Source organism: Hippocampus bargibanti, linkage group LG01 (genome assembly GCF_051943395.1).
Source record: "Hippocampus bargibanti isolate YZ-2025 linkage group LG01, ASM5194339v1, whole genome shotgun sequence".
In the NCBI taxonomy this organism is placed as follows: domain Eukaryota; kingdom Metazoa; phylum Chordata; class Actinopteri; order Syngnathiformes; family Syngnathidae; genus Hippocampus; species Hippocampus bargibanti.
Window position 1 is genome coordinate 28,387,897 of NC_142734.1, and position 23,876 is coordinate 28,411,772.

Consider the following 23,876-nt stretch of genomic DNA (forward strand, 5'->3'; position numbering starts at 1 on the left):
AAAACCAGAACTGGGGGGCGGGTCTACAATTGCATCACAGCTGATCTGGAGACCCCCCTCCTCCCCCACAAGTTGTTTTTTTGCATGAGAGTTGCTGGAGAATCTCCTTATTTTTCAGTTCACCTTGTTTGCGCGTTCAATAATGGGAACTCGCTTTCTTCCCCACGTCATCATTTGAGTTCGCCCGGCTGCGCGCAGTTCCACAATGCCCCTTATTTTAAGGAATAATGCTTTGACAGCGCATTTCAAAGCAATCTTTTGTCAATTCGATTCAGCTTTGACCCACTTTTGCCGTACGCGGCTTTGCTAGTGTTAGTCGCCCCAGCGGAGATGTTTTCGACCAGAGAGGAGGTCACTTCCAGCTTGTTGAGCTCCGTTCAAGAGGACCCCGAAGGAGATACCATCTCCCCCGCCTTGGAGCTGAGTCTCACCACTGCGTACTCCGTCCTGTACTCGCTCCTCTTCGGCTTCGTCTACCTGCAACTGTGGCTCATTCTGCATTACGGATACAAGCGCTTCAGCTACCAGAGCGCCTTTTTGTTTCTGTGTTTACTTTGGGCAGCGCTTCGGACGACCCTCTTCTCCTTCTACTTTGAAAATGCGGCGCAGGCCATGCAGCTGCAACCGCTGGCCTACTGGCTGCTTTACTGCTGCCCGGTGTGCCTGCAGTTTTTCACCCTATGCCTGCTTAACCTCTACTTCTGGCAGGTGAGAACTGCGTAGTATTTCGTTTGTTAGTGTCAATCATTCGGTCGATCGGGCAACAAAAGGCAAGCTTGCACCTCTATCAACTTTATTCAAAAGTCAACAAAAGAAGACGACAGGATAAGTATGATCGGTGATGAAAAATCAGCCTAATGCGGTCGCACCTGCCTCTGATTTGACATGCACGATAACCTAACTGTTATCTTGTTAGTCAATTAAGAACACCAGGGGTGCGCAGAGGGCTGGGCAGCAAGGGACACACACCACCCACCTCTGGCCACCTCAAAAGCCCCCCGCCCTCCATATCCACCTTTTCAACTTGTTTATTTGATACGTTCAACTTGGATACTGAATGTTTTTTTTCAAGGGGCTTCCAGGCAAGCTAGCTTTATTTACACAGTACATTTCATTCAAAACCTTACTGGAAGTACTCACGTGTCCAAGAATTGAAAGCATTTAATTAAACACCAATAATAATAATAATAATAATAATAATAATAATACATTTCATTTATAAGCCCCTTTCAAAAACGCAGTATTGTACGGTATTACATTATTACAGCATTACGGTCAATGTCGTGTGTATATATATATATATATATATATATATATATATACATACACACACACACACACATTACATTCATATATACTGTCAAGTTTTTCAACGTTGAAATTGTAAAATTGTGTGTTACTTATGAAATCCACGCAGTCAATCAATGTTGAAAAAAAAAAATAATTTTATTTTTTAAATGAATACATTTTGAACTTTCGGGGGAAAAGAAAATTGCAGAGTTGATGGTTTATTTCAAATGATTTAAGAAGCTGAACTTAGAGCAAATTTACAGTGCTGAATATTTCGCAAAAAAAAAATAATGTGAATTTTGACCTATAATTGACTTTGTCGTTGACGTCACCTCACATTTTACATGGAATGTAATCCCTAGCATGATCTCTAAAACACAAGTTTCCGAGATGCAAAATGTTTTTGTTTTGCTACAATAAGGAGTCAAGGTATCCTTACCCTCCCTTATTTTTTACCTTTTGTTTTTCTGATAGAACAAAAATGCACTCACGCACGGTCGGGGGGGAAAACGGCGGCTCTTGTGTGTCAGCACAACACCTCTTAACACGACGAAACCTGCAGCTAAAAGAATAAAGTAAATATAATAAAGAAGCAATGAGGCTTTTCCGACTGTCCATGTGACATCTGATCAAAAACTGTAGGCCCATCAGATAATTTGTGCTTACAAGAGGGAAATTGAAGACTTTGACTGGTACTTTATTGCTTTTTTTTGTTACCTGGTAACACCAGGAAGAGATATTGGCCTTCTGTCGACATAATGCCTACGTCAGAACTGCATGACTGTCCGTTACAAGCATATATGGATTGTACTGAGCCGAATTCTCTGTTGCCTAAATCAATGACGTCTCGCAGGTCTTCTGAGAATTTAGCAATTTGAAGCAAAATTGCATTACTAATGTCATCAGCTACACTTTGACACTTGTATCCGAAAAAAAACTCCTAAACCGAAAAAAAAAAATGCCTATTACAAAAGAAATTTCAAGATACAATAGTTAAAATTAGTGATGGCCAAGCGACGCTTCATGAAGCACTTTTAATAATTTTTGACACCTCTAGATGGCACTCTTGGTTTAAAGATGCAGTGAATTTTTAAGAGATTTCCTTTCCACTAATCTTTATATTTAAACAAAGAGCACCATACGGAGAAGTCAAAAAAATGTCGCTTGCTTCATGAAGCTTCGTTTTTCTAGTAAAAATATATTGTTGGCTGCTTCTCGCAGATCCTATTCTCCTGAATGCAACATACTTAGAACTGCTCCTCCATTGGCTATTACCCAACACCTTCCTGGCATCCTATTGGCTAAAATGGACCTATACCGAATGTGTCTTTTTATGTAGATAGATTTGTGTCTAGGCAGCATCCTCTTCATATGCGCTTCAGACCATGAGGAGTTGTGTTAATTTTGTGTACATATGAATCGCTTAGAAAAAAGTGGCTCACTGTGCTGATGTTTGCTTTGGACGTTTATGAAGGATTGTTAAAAGGCGAAATTAAGCAATTGTCGTTGGATAAATTCTTGAGAATGAACTGAAGTGGGCAAAAAAAACGATAAGGGCCCTGTTAAAGATTAAAGGACAACCGACGTCTCTGGACAAGTTATGTCCATAATTTGTAAAATGGCTTCAAATGACTTCTACTGAGCGTATTTTAATAAGATTCCACCGCATATAGCTATATTTTACGTTTTAAGACTTGCGCTGAATATTCAGGAAGTCTTGTTTTTGAGTTGGTGACGAGTCCGTACGTGACGTCACTGAAGGAACTCCCCTGACCGAAAAAAGGACGCATTGTAGCAGTCCTTCCATCACGTCAATGCATTTTGCTGTGCTTGTTTGGTCTGAAAACGTCATGTTGCACCAAAAAGAGCCAGAAGAGGGAGATCAAGCTCCATATAAGGAATGAATCAGCCTGTGGAAACGGGTTAATTCACAGGGAGCTTGGTCGCCATTTTCTGCCTCTTTTCTGGGACGCTACATTGCAGTCCAGATGCCTCAAAATGACACGGAAGGACTTCTTTAATCGATTGCAAACATTTATACTTTCCTCTTCAGAACTATTTGAATCATATTAATAACTGGATGTGTAACAAGAAAGCATCTTCTCCGAATCTGAAGCCATTGTTGAGCAATGCAAGATGTCTTGGCGTGATGTCACGAACTGGGGGCAGGACTTTCTGAAAATGCCCAATTCGCAGCTCAATTTTTTTCAGATTTTGGACACTTTTTTTTTATTGGTGTTTTGCATTTGACTAAAAATATCATACTACGTGTTTTGGGTATTTTAGATGCTATAAAACATTTTTATGATGTCAGGAAACAAAAAAGTGATGTCGGTTGTCCTTTAAATGGCCATTATTTATATTCTCTCCTATTCTTTTTTTACATTGTGCACAAATCTCATTTATTGTGCAATAATTAGAATTTGATTAACCTTTATTAGTCTCACAGTGGAGAAATTCCCAATTCAGTTATGAAAGGAAAAAAAAGAAGAAAGTAGAAAAGCAAAATATAGGAGCTAATATTTTGATGCATTTTTATGCTTCAAAAACAATGTCTGAATTTGAATTAGGGCATTTACATGGAAAACGCGCATCCACGTACCAAAGTTTCTCCTTGAGAAATTACTTCCAGAACCAATGCATTTCATAAGTAGAGGTAGGTACTACCGTATAGATTTCACATTAGCTATAAAACAATAGTTTTTTTTTGGTTGTAACTAATAATGGATATTTTTTATTTCAAAAACAAAAATACAATTCATGGAATTTTCAATGTTGAAAAACTTGACATCAAAATGGCTATTTATGGCAGGAAGCAAAATAAATAAATAAAACACATTCTCCCACGGTATGTTTTTATGCCATGTGCAATGTAAATAAATACAAAGCGAAATAAACTGTCGAAAACAAAATGCTAAATGTGCAAAAAGGAAACAGCGTAGAGCTCCGGTTGCACTCTTACATGGACTTTTGTCTACACATCCTACATTCCCACACCGTAGGCGAGCGGACCTTGGGGCCACTTATTGCAATAAAAGCTGCAAACTAGTCAATATAATGTTCTCTACAGTTTATAATATCACACCAAGTATACACAGACTAAAGAACCCGGCCTGGGATTTAATTTCTTTCCACTTATATTTGGACTGGTCATGATGCTAATTACCATATTTGCCATGCCGTAGCTTTCTGTTCTTGGCGCAGTCGCCTCCTTTCGAGGTTGCCTTCTGACCTACATTATGACACAAAAGGCAGATTGTTTACACACACGCAGTTATGCAACTCAAAAAGTCAGCGGAGAGACAAGATTGAGTGAGCTTGCTACCAAAATTGGACCGTAAGTGTGGCAGAACCCAGTGGAGATGAATAAAAATCATCATCATCGGCTATTTGAAAGAAATATTTCGACAAGTTTAACCTCTTGACCTCTTGCACTCTGCAAGCACACTAATTTTTCATGTTAAAGCTAATCTATGTTTTGTTTTTTAATGATGATGATTATTTTTTATGGGGCAACTCGTGTCATTAGATGTGAACTTGACAACGACCGTAGCTTTTCACAGCTACAACACGGTTTGTAATTTCGTGATTAGAAGTACAGTAAAGTCTCGTTATATCGATATTCAAGGGAGTCGGAAAAAATATCGATATAACCGGGACTATTGATATATCCGACCCTGTTTGCATGTAATTTTCTCAGTGCGTGCATAGAAATAGTATCGATATAACCGGGACTATTGATATATCCGATATCGATATAACGAGACTTTACTGTATGTGGTCAGTCAATTAAGCAACACCATACCAAATCATTTATTTAATTATTTTCTGGCCCAATATGAGAGACATCTTGGACCCCAAAAATAATCAATCACATAAATAAATAAACAAATAAATACATACATGTATGAATGCATACATGTATGTATGCATGCATGTATGTATGCATGCATGCTGGGTATGCATACATACATACATACATACATACATACATACATACAGTATTTACATAGAAAAATAAAAAACATGAACAAATAAAAAAAGAAATTTGAAAAATCAAATAAATAAATGACTAAATGAATGAATAAATAAATACATTGAATACATGAATAAATAAGCTGAATACATCAATAATAACAAATAAAATAAACAAATAACATTTATAAATGAAATAAAATCATACATGAAAAAAATTACAAAAACATAAAAAATACACAATTAAAAATAAATAAATAACAGAATTTATAAATAAAATAAAATCATACAAAATTTAAAAAATGATTTAAAATAACCAATACATAAACAAATTACACAACTAAAAAATCTACATACTTGGCAATAAAGATGATTCTGATTCTGATTCTGATCTGCAAACAAGGAAAATCCTCATAATGCCTTGTAACATATGCCTTATTTATCTATGAGCAAAATATGCCTATCAAAAAAAAACCCATTGATTCTGTTTTTAAACAAAAAAAAAATATTTCTTTATCTGTTTCCATTTTCACATTTAAAAAAAAAAAAAAAGCTTCAGCGACCCACTAAAGAGCCACATGCATCTCAAGAGCCGCAGGTTGCCCACCACCGCACGATATGATTAAATGATTGAGATAATTTCACTTGATGAAGACTCCCTTGCTAGCTTATAGTTGTCAATTTTGGAGATGTGTGAGCGTATTGTAGAAATCTAATTTATGGTGGCCGCAAAGACAGACTTAAATGTTTGTCAGTGGGTGGGGGGTGAACGAAAAGTTATGGGTAAGTGTTTGTGCTCATTTAATTACATGGGAATGTCTTGAGACTCTGTCAAGTTCACACGGCCCTACGAAAAGAAGGGAACGTTTTGCTCCTCTTCCGACCTTCTCTTACTCAACACTTGGATCACGCGTCATGCCTGTTTTGACAATAAATCCCCCTGATTGTTTTATTGTCTATTTCTTAGGTGGTGTTCAAGGCAAAAACTAAATATTCTCCAGAGCTCACTAAATACAGGTAAAAGTTTGTTGAAATATAAATACTTTCAAAAATATGAATCTGCCGTCGTGCGTGCTTGCGGATGTCGTTTGCGGTCCCGATAGTTTTTGTTTGTCTTCCTCTTCAGGGTTGCCCTGTCTGTGTTCTTCCTGTCCCTCTGTACATGTTTCCTTGTGGTAAATTTAACATGTGCATTGTTGGTGCGAGGAGCTTTGGAGCGTTCGGAATTGCCAAGGTAAGGAACGGTGCGAGATACTTTGAGGAATACAGTCAAACCTGGGTTTTTGACCATAATCCGTTCCAGAAACGTGTTCAAAAATCGAAACATTTCCCATTGTAATCAATGTAATCAATGTCTGCTTTGTTTTTTTGAAGCGTGATTGAACAATACAAACACGTCGACTCATCACCTTACAAGGATAACGTCTGATTTGCGGAGATCTCAGCATAACACGTCTGCTTTTTAATAAAGACTTAAAGGACAACCGACGTCTCCGGACAAGTTGTGTCCATAATTTGTAAAATGACTTCAACTGAGCGTATTTTACAAAGATTCCACCGCATACAGCTATATTTCACGTTTTAAGACTCACGCTGAATATTCCGAAAGTCTTGTTTTTGAGTTGGTGACGAGTCCGTATGTGACGTCACTGAAGGAACGCCCCTGACCGAAAAAAAGGACACATTGGATTGGATTGGATATGCCTTTTTTAGCATTGTAGCAGTCCTTCTATCACGTCAATGCATTTTGCTGTACTTGTTTTGTCTGAAAACGTTATGTTGCACCAAAAAGAGCCAGAAGAGGGCGACCAAGCTCCATATAAGGAATTTATTAGCCTGTGGAAACGGTCTGATTAATTCCTCACAGGGAGCTCGGTCGCCATTTTCTGCCTCTTTTCTGAGATGCTACATTGCAGTCCAGATGCCTCAAAATGACACGGAAGGACTTCTTTAATCAATTGCAAACATGTATGCTTTCCTCTACTAGGGGCGGGACTTTCTGAAAATCCCCAATTCGCAGCTCAATTTTTCTGCTGATTTTGGACACTTTAACTCATTTTTATTGGTGTTTTGCATTTGAATAAAATTATCATACTGCATGTTTTGGGCATTTTAGATGCTATAAAACGTTTTTCTGATGTCAGTTAAGAAACCAAAAAGTGACGTCGGTTGTCCTTTCATTCAACAACACGAATGAGTCGGTCGGTCACAAAGAGGAAGAGAAGCATAAGGAAGCGGGGGGGGGGGGGGGGGTCGAGTGATGCATTCAGGTGCGCTCAGTTTGCTCGACAACCCATGCTTGGTTGTAAACAGAGGCATAAAAACCCGAAATTTCTGGGTGAAAACTGAATGGGTCGAAAACCGAGATGTTTCAAAACCCAGGTTTGACTGTAATAAATGAGTAATTACAATAAAGCATATTGACAGTCAAAAAGTGGCAATCAATAGAAATGAATCATTTCTTGAAAAATGTATCCAATTTTTTTTTTTTTTTTTTTTTTTTTTTAATTATTCCACCGTCACCTGGAGACACCAACAGAATTTAGTCGGCCAAAACATTTCAATAACTTTAAACTGGATTTCCAGGTGGAAAGTGTCTGCATGTTCTAACGTGTGATCTGTGATGTGTCAAGTGACAGGAGTGTGAGACATGCAGTCCTGGCCCGCGTCCTGATCAACGACAGTCTTTTTGTTCTGTGTGCCGTGTCGTTGGCAGTCTGCATCTTCCGCATTGCCAAGATGTCCTCCGCCAATGTTTTGCTCCAATCCAAGGTAAGGGACACACAGATGGTCGCTAACAATCACAGAACGATCTTAGACGTTTGATGTCTTTCTGGACACAAAATTAAAAGTGCATCTCACGTATATAGTTTGTTAGATAGCATGTATTGGGTGTATTTAAAATCACCACCAAAAAAAATCTGAAACTGCCTGTCTGCTTGTGAAAAAGTAACCCCCACAGCCCTGTAAGATGGGCAAGTGAAGATTCATGAAGCACTTGAGATAGATTTTGACTCCTCTAGATGGCACTATTGGTTTAAAGATGCAGTAGATTTTTAAGACATTTCTTCTTCACTAACATTCATATTTAAAGGACAACCGACATCACTTTTTTGTTTCCTAACTGACATTAGAAAAACGTTTTATAGCATCTAAAATACCCAAAACACGCAATATGATATTTTTAGTCAAATGCAAAACACCAATAAAAATGGCTTAAAGTGTCCAAAATCTACAAAAAAAATGAACCCGGAAGTAGCCAGTTTCAGAAGGTCCCGCCCCCTTGTTCGTGGCGCCACCCCAAAACTCAAGCATCAAAACAATGGCTTCAGATTCGGAGAATATGCTTTCTTGTTACTCATCCTGTTATGAATATGATTCAAATAGTTCTGAAGAGGAAAGCATACATGTTTGCAATCGATTAAAGATTTTTTTCTGTGCCATTTTGAGGCAATGGGGGGGGGGGGGGAATGTAGCACTAAAAAAGAGGCAGAAAATGGCGACCAAGCTCCGTGTGAGGAATTAATCAGCCCGTTTCCACAGGCTGATATAACAAAAAGTAAATGCTCCTGACACGTACTTCAGTGATTACGTGCCAGCAGCTTGAGTAATGGCTTACTGAAGACCCAAGGATATATATGTAGTCATACTACAGTAGGTGTGAATTTATTTTACTGTTAGAGTGTCTGTGTTTTATACTTCCTCATTCAGTGTTTGACTTAAATATACTTTCCATACAAAATATTGCACTGAAGCAACTTACGAACAAATTCACCTTGCAAACAACCTCTCGGAACGTATCTTGTTCATAAGGTGGGGATCGTCTGTAGTATGGTGGGTGCTTTGCCACCTCAGGGATTAATGGAACAATGAATTCTGCTGTCTACCAGAAAATATTTGTCATATTGAAATTGGTTTGATGAACTAAAACCCGTCCGTGTGTCATGAATATGCAAAGAGGACACAAATCGCGAAGAGAGCAAATCTCTTTTTCACTGCGTTGTACTACGGCGTGAGTATGCTATTTTAATTTACAGGGAACATCAGTGTGTCAGGCGATAGCTGTCGGAGCAATGGTGATTCTTCTCTACACATCGAGAGCTTGTTACAACCTGGTGGTGGCGCTGTCTCCACTGGGCAGACCAGATTTGTGCAACTACAGCTGGTACAGTGTTTCAGATCAGGTGAATGGTCATTGCTCAATGCGAGGAGGAGAGTCAGTCAAACTTTGTATATATTTTGCTGTTGTGTTTTTTTTTACCGGTTTAAATAGAACGGGAGTTAATAAAAATAATGACAAAATAAAATCAACAGTTCCTAGGAGATATTCTTTCATCAACTCCATACAAAAATCCAGTATAGCAAACAGCATGCGGCTGTTCCACTGAGAACATGCTAAAATCTCAGCTCATTATATGACCCCCAATAAATAAAAATGTCATTTAAAAGACATTAAAAAACATGAATATGATACTCCCAGTCAAAAGCAGGCTGCAAACATTTTTGCTGTGATTTTGCTCTGACCAACTCGAGGAGGGAAAAATGCTGAGCTCATTGTTACTCACGACTTCTGTTCAGTTCTCACTGAAAATACCAATGAGAGCTCTTCACCGTTTGTTTCGACCATTTACACACACGATCTCCCGTACCCTGAGTTGTGACTGATAGTGGTTGTGTTTACATATCAAATTAGATTTTCTCCTGAAAATTAGACTTTCTCTGTAGTTCTCTGAGAAATACCTGATAATAAAATATTTAAATTGCATTCTTATGGCTGAAATGTGCATTTGGTGCTTTCCAAACTCTTCTTGGTACAGCCATATAGTATATATTGTGACAAAGAGACAAAAAGTAATGGGCAAAATCCACCTAGAAATCAAAATATTAAATGTCGGCGGTTTACCGTGAGGCAACACAAAATGGCTGCCGTTGGCTTCACTTCACTGAACTATGATTGAGTGCCATTGTAAATCAGTCCGTTTATGGAAGAGCCCACGACTTCGCATCGTTCTAATGAATGACAGCACTGCCCCCTACTGGCAGCAGCTAGTATTGTCATGGTCCTGCCTTTGAGTCGCTTTTCTGTCTGATCAGAAAGACGTTTTCACACACGTGAACAACACCGTGGAATCCATGTTTGATCAAATGTGTTTCTTTATACTTTAGTGGTTGTATAAGAACGCGCAATAATTTATTTTGTATTCGACTACTTGTGTCAATTAAGTGTCTGTGGTTACGAGATACGAATGACACTTGAGTGATCGTAGCCACTCTTACCTTCTTACCTGTTTAAAAAGGAAATACAATAATTGAATTCATTCAAATGAGGAAATCATTGACATATTTATATTAAAAACTCAATGTAAAGGGCGGACCACAGAACTAAAATGCAAAGTGAGCTAACAGCAGCCATCTTGTGTTGCCTACTATTCTCTTTTTTTTTCGTTTTTAATATATTCTTCACACGCAACGAAGGATAAAATATCGAAAATTGTGTGTGCTTGTGTTGCAGGCTGATGTTCTGAAGTTCAGCGATGAGGCCTACATGGTTTATGGGATTATTTTATTCTTTTGGGAGCTGCTGCCGACAAGCTTGATGGTGCTTTTCTTCCGTGTCCAGAAGCCCAAACAGAATCTGGTAAAATGAAAATTAATCATTCACATAAATAAACAGTGGATAAAGAGTTCAGTAGTGAAAGCAAACATTTATGCGTTTGTTTGTTTATGTGTTTATTTAAAGGACAACCGGCACCTTCGGTTAAGTTGTGTCCATAATTTGTAAAATTACTTCAAATGACTTCTACTGAGTGTATTTTACAAAGATTCCACCGCATATAGCTATATTTTACGTTTTAAGACATTCAGGAAGTCTTGTTTTTGAGTTGGTGACGAGTCCGTACGTGACGTCAGAAAAGGACCGCCTCCTCACCGTAAAAGACGCATTGTAGTGTCTTTCCATCACGTCAATGTATTTTGCTGTACTGTTTTTTTTTTTAAGCCATGTCTTACACCCAAAAGCCGCCAGCAGAGGGAGGCAAACTCCATGGAAGGAATGTATCAGCCTGTGGAAACGGGCTGATTCATTCCTCGCCGGAGCTGGTTGCCATTTTTCTGCCTCTTTTTGAGTGAGACATTCCCCCCGCCCGTTTGCCTCAAAATGGCCCAAATAAATTCTTTAATCGATTGCAAACATGTATGCTTTGCTCATCAGGACTATTTGAATCATATTCATAACTGGATGTGTAACAAGAAAGCATATTCTCCGAATCTGAAGCCATTGTTTGATTCACAAGCAATGCAAGACCTTTTGGCGTGACGTCACGAAATGGGGGCGGGACCTTCTGAAAATGCCCAATTCGCAGCTCAATTTTTTTGCAGATTTTGGACACTTTTTATTGGTGTTTTGCATTTGACTAAAAATATCATACTGCATGTTTTGGGTATTTTAGATGCTATAAGACGTTTTTCTGGTGTCAGTTAAAAAACAAAAAAGTGACGTCGGTTGTCCTTTAAGTCTCCAACACACATAAAGATTGTCACAGTGCCATTCCATTACTTTTCATAAAACCTTGAATGTGTGCCAAGGTCCCCACAGGAATCCTCAACAGCCATACATTCGACTCCAGGGATTCTTTTTCGGACAACCCAAGACGATATGACAGCGATGACGACCTGTCCAGAAGTAACAGGGGCGATCGGGCCAGGTTGGAATCGACGTATGTGTAAACGGCTAATCTACAGTCACATTCGTAAAAGTTGTAATTGCAAACTCCCATCCTCCTCCCCTCTCTTCTTTTTCAGCATCCCCTCCTCCACAGCGCAGCCCAGTTGCATGTCCAGTTGGTACGGCTCTATCCAAGCATCAACTCAGCCCTCCTCTACCGCCCCCCTTCTGTTCGCTTACGGAAACATCCAGAATACCCACCACCACCACCACAACTACTACTCCACTCCACAAAGTAACCAACAGCATCATGGTTATTGTCACTCCACCCCCCAGAACTGAAACAAATCAGAACTAAAGTCATTGGATCCAATAAAAGAACCGAATCAAGCACCACCACCACCCCACCCCCAAACGCATCGTGACTGAATGTGATCTCCACCCGATTCATAGTTGCGTCATCTCATTGTAGATGTCACAATCATTCAGAATAAGATTGTTGTGGTCCACAAGGACAGTTTGAACCCCGCCATCCTTCTCCCCCCCCAAAAAAAAAACTTTTATAAGCTTTGCTGCAACCTTTTGCACTTGGATGGTTTATCCTCTAAAGAAGGAGGAGACGTCTCGTCACATCTCATACTTCTCATTCCTTACGGAAAATGTTTGCACACGGTAAGAGTAAAGTGATGTATGGATGCAGTCATTTGCATGTTTCCAGATGAAATTTTGTATGTTTGTGATCTCAACAATGAGAAATGCTTTTTTATGCTTTTTAAAAATATCATCATAGCTTTACTGGTTTAACACATTTTTTCCCCGCTGTTGGTAATTGAATTTGTTTCCTGTCCTACTGAGTCTCTGAAAGCAAGTTGACATGTTTCAAATTCATGAAGTTGTAAACTACAACAAATAAATACCTTGGGAGGGTTCAATACCACCCTTTCTTTTTCTGAAAGGTGATCCCCAAGGAAATTTCAGAAAAACGCTTGTAGAAAATACCGGTCTGCAAATGGGTGATAGTGATGGGAAAATGAAGCTTCATGAAGCACTTGATATTTTTTGGATCCTCCAGATGACACTCTTGGTTTAAATATGAAGGTTATTGCAAAGGACTTAAAAATCCACCACATCTTTAAACCAAGCCATCTAGAGGAGTATAAAAACTATCAAGTGTTTCATGAAGCTTCATTTGCTTCACTTCACTTGTGGGTAGTCGAAACTCCCACGGAAGCCGGAGCACTTGCATTCTTGAAACGTGGTCAGTTTGCAAAAAATGTGGTGGCTCGTAGAAGTTCTCGGTTCCATTTTGACATGCGGGGAAGCCGCTTCTGCGCTGCAGCCGAATGCAACGAGTCAACCCCGTGTTCTGTGATCCAAACTCTCTATTAAGTTGTTGAACCACGACCATACTGAATGTAACCTGTTGTGTGACAGACAAATCACTAATGTCAATTAAAATGAAATGTTTGAATAAAGGCTTCCTGCACTGTTTCTGAGAGAAGTTGCTGTATCGTTTTCTTTTCCACCAGCTAAATTTGAAAAAGAAGACACAGCGTACAGCTACAAATCATTTAATCATCTTCTTGAAAACAAACCAAACTGACAAATACTCATTCAACTTGGCAGTACTGTAAACTAAACATTCATGAAGTCAATGTAGAAATATTTTACCAGGTGTGGTTTCATCTAGTGATGAGAAAATGAAGCATGAAGCACTTTTAAATATGAAGGTTAGTGCAAAGGAAATGTCTTAAAGTCCACTGCATATTTAGATCAAGTGTGCCTTTCGAGAGGAGTCAAAAACTATCAATTGCTTCATGAAGCTTCCCTTGCCCATCACTCGTTTCGTCCTCATTGTTCGTTATGAGCATTTAAATGGCCGCATGAAATTTTAAATCTTTGTAACGATACAGAGTGCAGCCATCGTGTGAATAAAACGAATCTTTGGGAGTCAACATTGAAATATTTTTCAGCGTCAAGCAGGTCACTCGCAATTTCAAAACAGATGCTGACAAAAAGGAGTCCAAGATGGCGCCCGAGTAGGCAGCCGTCAGCAAGTGCTCTCATGAGTCTTGCTTTTTTTGTTTTGTCGTTTTTGTGGTTTCTTTGGTCACTTTAGTTGTTGTGCGTCGTGTGGAACGGATGCGGATTGTTTTTTCTGCATTTTTGGCCATGGCATTCATCAAGGAGGAAACTGTGCTGAGCGGTTGCGCCTTTTCGGCAGCATGAATATGCCAGTACTGCTTTTGAATGGGAGGAATGTCGGTGCCATTCGACTGTCATCGCTGGACACCACAGGGGCCATTGTGCTTTTTTGCGCCGGTAATGGGGAGCATCTTCACAGCCCCGCTTTGTTCAGCGGAAGGTCGGTGCTGTTGGAAAAGTCTGCGGCTGGATGGGTACATGGCTGGAGGAGCACGCGATAAGGAGCGACAGCGCAGAGTGCCGATGAATATATGGAACTGTCGCGGTTTGGAATTGAAGCGGATTTATGAGCGACAGGAGATGTGAGTCAAATCTCTTTTCGTTAGTGGATGCTACAGCTGCGTGTTTGCTTTCAACATTTAGCTTGTCGACGTGCACATTTCACCAAGATTTCCTTGATCCACTGGTGAAGAGACACTTTGATCCTCTCTCTTTCATCTGGAACTGCTTTGTGTAACAAAGAGGGTACAGAAAGTGCTTAAGAATGGATGTCTCTCTGTCTCTCTTTGTGTTATGTTATTTGTTACGTATTTAGTTTTTTTTTTTTTGTTCTTTTGACTTCAAGACGACGCCGCGAGAGTGGCTGCCTTTCCAGCAGCTCCTGTATTTTGCTTTTCTACTTTCATTTTTTTTTCATAATTTTGCTGCCGTGAAATGTAAATGTCTCCAATGCGAGACTAATAAAGGCAAATCCAATCCAAAACCAGAGAGCCAATTTTCAGCTGACTCGGTAAAACAAAGTCAGTGACCCGCTGATGAAATCAAATCGTTTTGAGGAAGTGGAAAAGTCAAGTGACAATTACGAATCACAGATCACGGCTTCAGATTGGGAAAGAGAAGATTCACCAATGGCGATCAATGATTTACGAAGGCATGATGGTTATTTGGCCTAATTTGACCGACGGAAAAACAATGGACAAAATAAATTCAAACAAACCACTTGCTAAGAAAATGGAACCTCTCTAAGATACAAACAAACAAAAAGGCTCAACATTCTTGATGTCGTTCAAATAATTGCACTAAATAGACAAATAACATTGATCAAATCAAAAAAACGCACACAAAAAACATGGCTAGAACATTATTCTAAACAACAAATTATTCTTTTTGTCATCATGGCAGCTTTGTGTAAAATTATCTGTCGCGACTTACTTGGTACTCCTTAAAAAAACACAATAAAAAGGGAGGGAGGTGGGGTAAAACGAGCCTGTAAGTTAAAAATTAAAATTGATGAAGCTTCAGAACAGGTCAAAGTTCATCAGTGGCATCATCGTGGCTCCTCTCCAGAGACAGGGAACTGCTGGTTTGTCTGCAAAGGAGGACTTGGCGCTTCTGTCAGGACTCCTCGGCCCCCTCGCGGCCGATCTGGTGATATCCCCGGCTGCCCAACGGCTCCTTGTGGCGAATCATGGCCAGGAAGAGGATGACGATGAGGACCAGCAACAGGCAGCCAAACACTGCCAGAGTGATGATCACCTCTGAAACAATCAATCAATCAATCAATCAATCAATCAATCAATCAATCAATCAATCTACGGACGTATAAAGACATACATGAACAAATACATAAATAAATAAACCACGTTATGTGAAAAAAAATAAACAAACATACATATATAACACAAACATGTATAAACAAATAAAGAAACAAATAAATACCGGTAAATAAATGACGGGTGGTCTGTCCCCATGTCGAAACAACTGCACGGTAGAAAAGCCACATATGTTAAAAAACAAACAAATAAATGAATAAATACATAAATAATAAATACATTAATGAATGAACAACTGCAAGGCAGAAAAGCTATACAGTGATACCTTAGCTTACAAACTTAATTGGTTCCCAGACAGTGTGTAAGGCGAAAAGTGTGTATCCCAAACATTAATTTCCCATAGGAAACCATTAAAATTAGAATAATCTGTTCCCAGGTCCCCGTAAAACATAATTTTCCACTTTCTAATTTTCTAAGCCTTAAAACTACACAAAATATACCTTTTTTTATGTATAATAAATGTGCCATGGTATTGTAATTAAAGAAATAAACTGTACAGTATAATAAAGTCGTTTTATTAACCTTTGTGATGGTCGTTGATGGCTTGATGGAATGGAGTGGTCGGTTTCATCAGCATTAAACACTTGATGAGGAACATAGCCTTCTTCCACCATCTTGAGGAATGATTCCTTGTAAGCTTTGGCAGCTTTATCGTCAAAACTGGCTACCTCACCATGACGAATGACGCTGAAAGGGCAACCGACGTCCCCGGACAAGTTGTGTCCATAATTTGTAAAATGGCTTGAAATGACTTCTACTGAGCGTATTTTACAAAGATTCCACCGCATATAGCTATGTTTTACGTTTTAAGACTCGCGCTGAATATTCCGGAAGTCTTGTTTTTGAGTTGGTGACGAGTCCGTACGTGACGTCACTGAAGGAAACACCCCTGACCGATAAAAAGGACACATTGTAGCAGTCCTTCCATCACGTCAATGCATTTTGCTGTGGTTGTTTGGTCTGAAAACGTGTTGCACCAAAAAAAGCCAGAAGAGGGCGAACAAGCTCCATGTAAGGAATTTATCAGCCTGTGGAAACGGGCTGATTGATTCCTCACAGGAGGTTGGTTGCCATTTTCTGCCTCTTTTTTGGTGATACATTTCCCCCCAATGTTGCCTCAAAATGGGACGGAATAAATTATTTAATCGATTGCAAACATGTATGCTTTCCTCTTCAGAACTATTTGAATCATATTCATAACTGGATGAGTCACAAGAAAGCATCTTCTCCGAATCTGAAGCCATTGTTTTGACTCTTGGCGTGATGTCACGATCTGGGGGCGGGACTTTCTGAAAATGCCCAATTCACAGCTCAATTTTTTGCAGATTTTGGACACTTTAAGTCATTTTTATTGGTGTTTTGCATTTGAATAAAAATATCATACTGCGTGTTTTGGGTATTTTAGATGCTATAAAACGTTTTTCTGATGTCAGTTAGGAAACGAAAATGTGATGTCGGTTGTCCTTTAAAGTTCTTGAACCATCCGTGGCCAGCCTTGAAATCATCAATGGATGAGGAACTTCCAGGTTGCCTCTTAACGATAACCGAGTGAAGTTGCTGTGCTTTCTCTGCGATAATTTTACCTAGTTCCTCATCAATTGTGTTCTGTTTAGCTGGGTTGATAGCTTTTTACATCAAGTGTACAGATGACTTGTGTGGGTTATTTGTGAAGCCTGATTGATGGGATATTTTATCCTTGCAGTCTAAATTCTGCCTTTGAACTCTCGCTGTCGTCTGCCTATATATTTTTATTTGCATCTTTCTAGAACCGCCCCCCGCTGCGTTTTTGACCAATCACTTACGGCTTTAACCGAAGACTGGGGGTGAGGAACGGAGGACAAAAAAAAATCTGCTGCCATTTTCTTGTTAGGAGAACGGGCTCGTTCACGAACGACACATCACTCATTGTGGAGCTCCGTGTGTATCCCGAAAAATAGTTCGTATGCCAAGATTGAATTGAACGTTCATAAACCGAAACGTTAGCCAAGGCGTTCGTAAGCCGAGGTATCCCTGTATATCAATAAAGTAAGTAAATAAATACATAAACAAACATATCAACATATACATATACAAATAAATACATAAATAAATGAAAAAATAAATAAATAAATAAATAAATAAATAAATAAATAAATAAATAAATGACGGGTGATCCGTCCCCATGTCGAAACAACTGCATGCATTTCTCCACTGTGAGACTAATAAAGGCATATCCAATCCAATCCAATCCAATCCAATGATAGAAAAGCCACAAGCGAATGAATGAATGAACTCATTCATGCATCCATGCATATCATACCATAACGTAACGAGACGTAACGTACCGTATCGTTACGTACCGTTACGTACCGTAAGTACGTGCGTACATATGTACATACATACATACATACATACATACATACATACATACATACATACATACATACATACATACATACACACATACCGTATGCATGCATACATACATACATACATACATACATACATACATACATACACACATACCGTATGCATGCATACACACATACATACATACATACATACATACATACATACATACATACATACATACATACATACATACATACATACATACATACATACATACATACATACATACATACATACATACATACATACATACATACATACATACATACATACATACATACATACATACATACATACATACATACATACATACATACATACATACATACATACATACATACATACATACATACATACATACATACATACATACATACACACATACCGTATGCATGCATACATACATACATACATACATACATACATACATACATACATACATACATACATACATACATACACATACCGTATGCATGCATACATACATACATACATACATACATACATACATACATACATACATACATACTAAAAAACAACAAGAGATGTCGAGTGCATCAATTTCCATTGAGATAACAAGCGCCTCACACCTTTTGAAGGGGATTTAGACGCCTTTATCACCGGTGTTATTTTGGTGTTGGAAAAGTCAAGAGCTCACCTTGATTCCTCCCAGTTGAAGGCAACTGGCACTCCTTCTGTCTGTCCTCCGAAATCGACAGTTTTGTAATTTTCACAAACTCCTCCAGGGGGCAGTCGAGGGAGCAGCCTGGCAGCTGAAGCGGGTATGGCTCAACCGTGCTGTCGTTCCGGTAAAACATGGACACCGTCAGAGACCTGCAAGCGCATGAAACAAGCGTCAGTTAGGTTTTTTTTTAGTGCTTCCTTGTGTCTCCATTGACTATACACTATTTCCAAGCATAATAATAACAACGCATTTCATTTGGAAGCGCCTTTCAAAACTCTCAAGGACACTTTACAGTCACAGAATATTTTTCTGGGGGTGAGCAGCGGCAGCCACAAGCGGCAGCGTTCACTCTAAGGTGTCGCTTTTTAATGTTTTTGTGATTAAATCAACTTTGGCGAATTGTCTAACGACAGTAGTGTTATTGAAATGTGAAAGCAAATGTGGTTTTAGTAGTTTTAGCGCCAACAGAGGGCTTACACGTCGTGAGTTACTAGATAGTGACATGGCGGCTTTGTCCGTGCATTGGATTTATCTTTATTAGTCTCGCAGTGGAGAAATGTACATTTCACAGCAGCAAAGTTATGAAAGGAATGAAAGAAGTAGAAAAACAAAATACACGAGCTGCTGGAAAGGCAGCCACTCTCGCGGCGCCATCTTGAAGTTAAAAGAACAAAAAAAATAAATAACATGATATGACAACACAAAGAGTCATTTATTCTTAAGCACTTTCTGTACCTTTCTGTTGTCATTTCATTTCAGTCACGATACTATTTTTCGCCACATTTAGATTTCAGAAAATGAAAAAGCCTATTTTGTCTCGAAACGCACTGTCCGCTTGAAGGACAACCGACATCACTTTTTTGTTTCCTAACTGACATCAGAAAAACGTTTTATCGCATCTAAAATCCCCAAAACACGAAGTATGATATTTTTAGTCAAATGCAAAACACCAATAAAAATGACTTAAAGTGTCTAAAATCTGCTAAAAAATGAACCCGGAAGTGGCCAGTTTCAGAAGGTCCCGCCCCCTTTTCGTGGCGGCACCCCAAGACGTCTTGTCTTGCCTTGCTGGAGAATCAAAACAATGGCTTCAGATTCGGAGAATATGCTTTCTTGTTACTCATCCAGTTATGAATATGATTCAAATAGTTCTGAAGAGGAAAGCATACATGTTTGCAATCGATTAAAGAATTTATTCCGTGCCATTTTGAGGCAATGGGGGGGGGGGGAAGGAATTAATCAGCCCGTTTCCACTGATTAATTCCTTACATGGAGCTTTGTCACCCTCTTCTGCCTCTTTTTAGTGCAACATGAAGTTTTCAGACCAAACAAGTACAGCAAAATGCATTGACGTGATAGAAGGACTGCTACAATGTGTCCTTTTTTCGGTCAGGGGCGTTCCTTCAGTGACGTAGGGTGAGGACTCGTCACCAACTCAAAAACAAGACTTCCGGAATATTCAGCGCGAGTCTTAAAATGTAAAATATAGCTATATGCGGTGGAATCTTTGTAAAATACGCTCAGTAGAAGTCATTTCAAGCCATTTTATAAATGTTGTCCTTTAAGTTTTGTACCCGGTGAGACATTTTCACGTCGATGTGACATGCTATATTACATGTTTGTTCACTCATATCGTCTCACTTTGATTTGTGCTAGCATGCAACATGGACTTCGTCTTTGTGGAGAAGCTTTTTCGTTGATAGTTGCAAAGTTCACTTGAGTAAAATGTTCAAGGGTCAATGTTTGATACCACTGCTCGGTTGTCACTCATGTTGTCATTCAATCAATGCCTATCAGTGTCACAACGTTTTGATTGATTCTAGGCTACACTTGCCTACATTACAGTCAATCAAATCAATTATGTGATAAATTATTTACCTCCTACAAATTATTTACCTCCCACAGGACCTGATATAGTCATCATCTTACAAATTTCCCCATTGTGGGACGATTAAAGGCTGATCTCAATTATTTCCACATTGGAAAAAGTGTCTGTCATGATTTCAAAAAGAGCATAACAACACTAAAATATATTTATATTATAATATTTACATTGTAAAACAAACCATCTAGTACTAGACTGCAAGATGAGCACTGTGTGTGTGTGTGTGTGTGTGTGTGTGTGTGTGTGTGTGTGTGTGTGTGTGTGTGTGTGTGTGTGTGTGTGTGTGTGTGTGCGTGCGTGTGTGTGTGTGTGTGTGTGTGTGTGCGCGTGTTTGTATGACTAGTCTTGTGAGGACCACTAACATTTTATACCATATGCAGCGATGACATTTTTGACAAGTGAGGACCTTTGAGCCGGTCCTCACAGGTTTTCCTTGTAAAGGCTTCTAGAGGGTCTATATAAGCATCTGTTAAAGTTTCAGAAAGGTCCTCACAAATTCACTCAAAATGATTTTTTGGTGTGTATTTTCATTGCACTTGGATACACACACTTTTTACTCAATGTGTGTGTGTGTGTGCGTGTGTGTGTGTGTGTGTGTGTGTGTGTGTGTGTGTGTGTGTGTGTGTGTGTGTGTGTGTGTGTGTGTGTGTGTGTGTGTGTGTGTGTGTGTGTGTGTGTGTGTGCGTGCGTGTGTGTGTGTGTGTGTGTGTGTGTGTGTGTGTGTGTGTGTGAGGTTCATGAGAGGAAAAAGTTCATACCACAAAAAGTAAAACGATATTTTAACCAAATTTATTACACGGGTGAGGACTTTGAATGTACCCATTCAGAAACCTCACTCCTGCTATTATTTCAGTTTCGAGTCCACTTTTTATTGCTTTGTTTTGAAAGAAGTTGAAGTGGGAAATGGAGTGACATTTAGTCTTCAAATGGAACACAAGTTCTTCTCTAAACTTATCAGCAACAGTGGTCCTCACTCCTTATCTGGAGTTCTCTGGACCTCACAAAACCGTTGAAACAGAAATGTGTGTATGTGTGTGTGCCTGTGTGTGTGTGTGTGTGTGTGTGTGTGTGTGTGTGTGTGTGTGTGTGTGTGTGTGTGTGTGTGTGTGTGTGTGTGTGTGTGTGTGTGTGTGTGTACCCGCTGTCATCTGAATACAGCTCAATCATGTGACAGGAGGCATACGGCGGTAGTTGGCCGTTGAAAACATCCAAGCTGGCCTGCAGAGCTGCCACAGTGGTGTCATGCTGTGCAAAACACACATCAATGTAATTACAGCAGTCAAAGTTGAAAAGTGCAGTATTTAATATATGTCGCAGCTTCTGACACTCACCGCAGAAAGCATCATCATTTTCAAACGCTGCATTTGTTTCGCGGAAGCCACCCGGGAAAGATTCTTGACTATTTCACCCAACAGCATCCCTGAATTAGGTAAGGATGACGCATGTCAAAACAGATCAGGCGAGCCAAGGTTACCGCGACCGTGACATGAAACCCAACGATAGTGAATTTTAATCAACGATGCAACCTGAAACGGGCACTGTTGGCAGACAATTTGAGGAGCAACTGGTTTAATTGCAGAATTAGCATAACGTGACACACTTGCCATTGTTTTAAACACACTGCGTAATTGATTCTCTTTTGTTATACCTTGCCGATGTAGTCCAACTACAGTTGTCAAAATCTATGAAGTCAAGTTAGCATTGTATTTTTTGGACAATCTGCCTGCTTTTACGTATCTGTCCTCTTGGAGGGTGTCGAACACAAACCGGTTCAGTTAGAAAAAACATGTTTTTGTGTCATGTCTGTGTCTCACATTCTAAAAACATTTCTAAGGCACTAAAAATCATTTTGTTCTTTTTTTCTCGTGAACCTGCCTGAATACTTACCTCCTTGCAACCGACTCTTCTCCCGCTGTTTGTGGATACCAAATAAAACCTAGGAAGACCAGAGGATACTTGGATGACTTGAGACACTTTTTGGTTTCGCCGTTTAAAATCCATAAACATTTAAAAAAACGATTTTTACCCGGAATTCAAAGTCTTTTAAAAAGTGGAGCCTTTCCAAGACAAAAGGGGTCACCCAATCGGGAGCGGACTTGTTATGACGTAACTAAAAACAAACAAATAAATGGATGAATAAATACAGTAAAGTCTCGTCATATCGATATTCTCGGGATTCCGAAAAAATATAGATATAACCGGGACTATTGATATATCCGACTCTGCGGCATGTAATTTTCTCCTTGCGTTCATAGAAATAGTATCGTAATAAGCGGTACTATCGATATAATCGATATAACGAGACTTTACTGGACATCATATATAGATATTTTTATAAAGGGACAAACAATTGCAAAGACAGCACAACTAGTGATGGGAAAACGAAGCTTCATGAAGTACTTCTAGTACATCTAGGAGTCAAAAACTATCACAACTATCAAGTGCTTCATGAAGCTTCATTTGTCCATCACCAGGCACAACCCAATTGGCAAATGTGATCTCTTCACCTCGCAGAAAAGGGTATCGTACACACTCCAGGCAGATTCCACACTTGTCGTCTTCAGTCCTGTTTTATTCCGCACCAGATCCATTATGTCCTGGGCAGGGGAGCAAAAGAGTCTGTTTAATCCCACTGCTGCCAAACAAATAATAATACAGTGATACCTCAGCATACGAAAGCTTTAGCTCACAAACTTTTCACCTTACGAACATTAAATTCGCAAGAATATAATCTTGGCATACTAACTAGTTTTTGGCGGACGAACCAAACCACACAGCGCAACGTTGGCTGGCGGACTACTTTTCGTCAGATGAACACCAAACCACGGGGTCGAACAGCGCCACGGTGGCTGGCGGACTAGTTTTTGTCACTCACTCTCTTTGAGTGCAGACGTGGTTTGTGTTTGGAGTACTTTTGCTATTATGGGACCGAAAAAGATCCCACCACAGGCTAGTTAGGCCGAAGAAGACACAAAAGAAAATTACGGTCGAGCAGAAGGAGATCATTGAAAAATACGAACGAGGTGTGCGTTTGTGTGACTTAGCATCCCAGTACCAGTACGCTAAGTCGACCATTACTATGTGTGCCTAAGGATTTTTCTGTGTTGTGTAAGCAACGGTGTCAGGCAATAGAAGAGGTTGAAAAACTTCTGTTGATTTGGATCAATGAAAAACAGCTAGCAGGGGACCGTGTGAGTGAGGGTATTATCGCCGGGAAAGCAATATCAC

General features: G+C 39.4%; 2 protein-coding genes across 7 annotated transcripts in view; one reads left to right on the plus strand and one right to left on the minus strand.

Annotated features, from left to right (window-relative positions):
- gpr137c (G protein-coupled receptor 137c) lies at positions 1-15,261 on the plus strand. 5 transcript variants are annotated; one of them, XM_089008186.1, is made up of 8 exons: positions 1-708; positions 6,233-6,282; positions 6,392-6,499; positions 7,905-8,037; positions 9,303-9,449; positions 10,778-10,903; positions 11,851-11,969; positions 12,067-15,261. In XM_089008186.1, the coding sequence occupies exons 1-8, from the start codon at positions 331-333 to the stop codon at positions 12,269-12,271; spliced, it is 1,266 nt and encodes a 421-aa protein (XP_088864312.1). In that variant the 5' UTR covers positions 1-330; the 3' UTR covers positions 12,272-15,261. The 5 variants fall into 5 exon arrangements, with proteins under 5 accessions (XP_088864312.1, XP_088864319.1, XP_088864305.1 ...); XM_089008179.1 differs by having other exon boundaries at positions 4-708; positions 7,899-8,037; XM_089008168.1 differs by having other exon boundaries at positions 9-708; positions 11,851-11,981.
- Positions 13,485-23,876, minus strand: part of acp2 (acid phosphatase 2, lysosomal) — an 18,293-nt gene continuing 7,901 nt past the window's right edge. Inside the window, exons 7-14 of one of the 2 annotated variants that reach the window (XM_089008140.1) lie at positions 23,156-23,245; positions 22,675-22,758; positions 22,536-22,584; positions 21,980-22,068; positions 21,787-21,893; positions 18,737-18,912; positions 15,794-15,835; positions 13,485-15,612 (exon numbers count right to left, since the gene is read on the minus strand). In XM_089008140.1, the coding sequence (XP_088864266.1) occupies positions 15,470-15,612; positions 15,794-15,835; positions 18,737-18,912; positions 21,787-21,893; positions 21,980-22,068; positions 22,536-22,584; positions 22,675-22,758; positions 23,156-23,245 (780 nt within the window). In that variant the 3' untranslated portion in view covers positions 13,485-15,469. The remainder of the gene's footprint in view (positions 15,613-15,793; positions 15,836-18,736; positions 18,913-21,786; positions 21,894-21,979; positions 22,069-22,535; positions 22,585-22,674; positions 22,759-23,155; positions 23,246-23,876) is intronic. The other variant, XM_089008147.1, reaches the window with a different exon arrangement.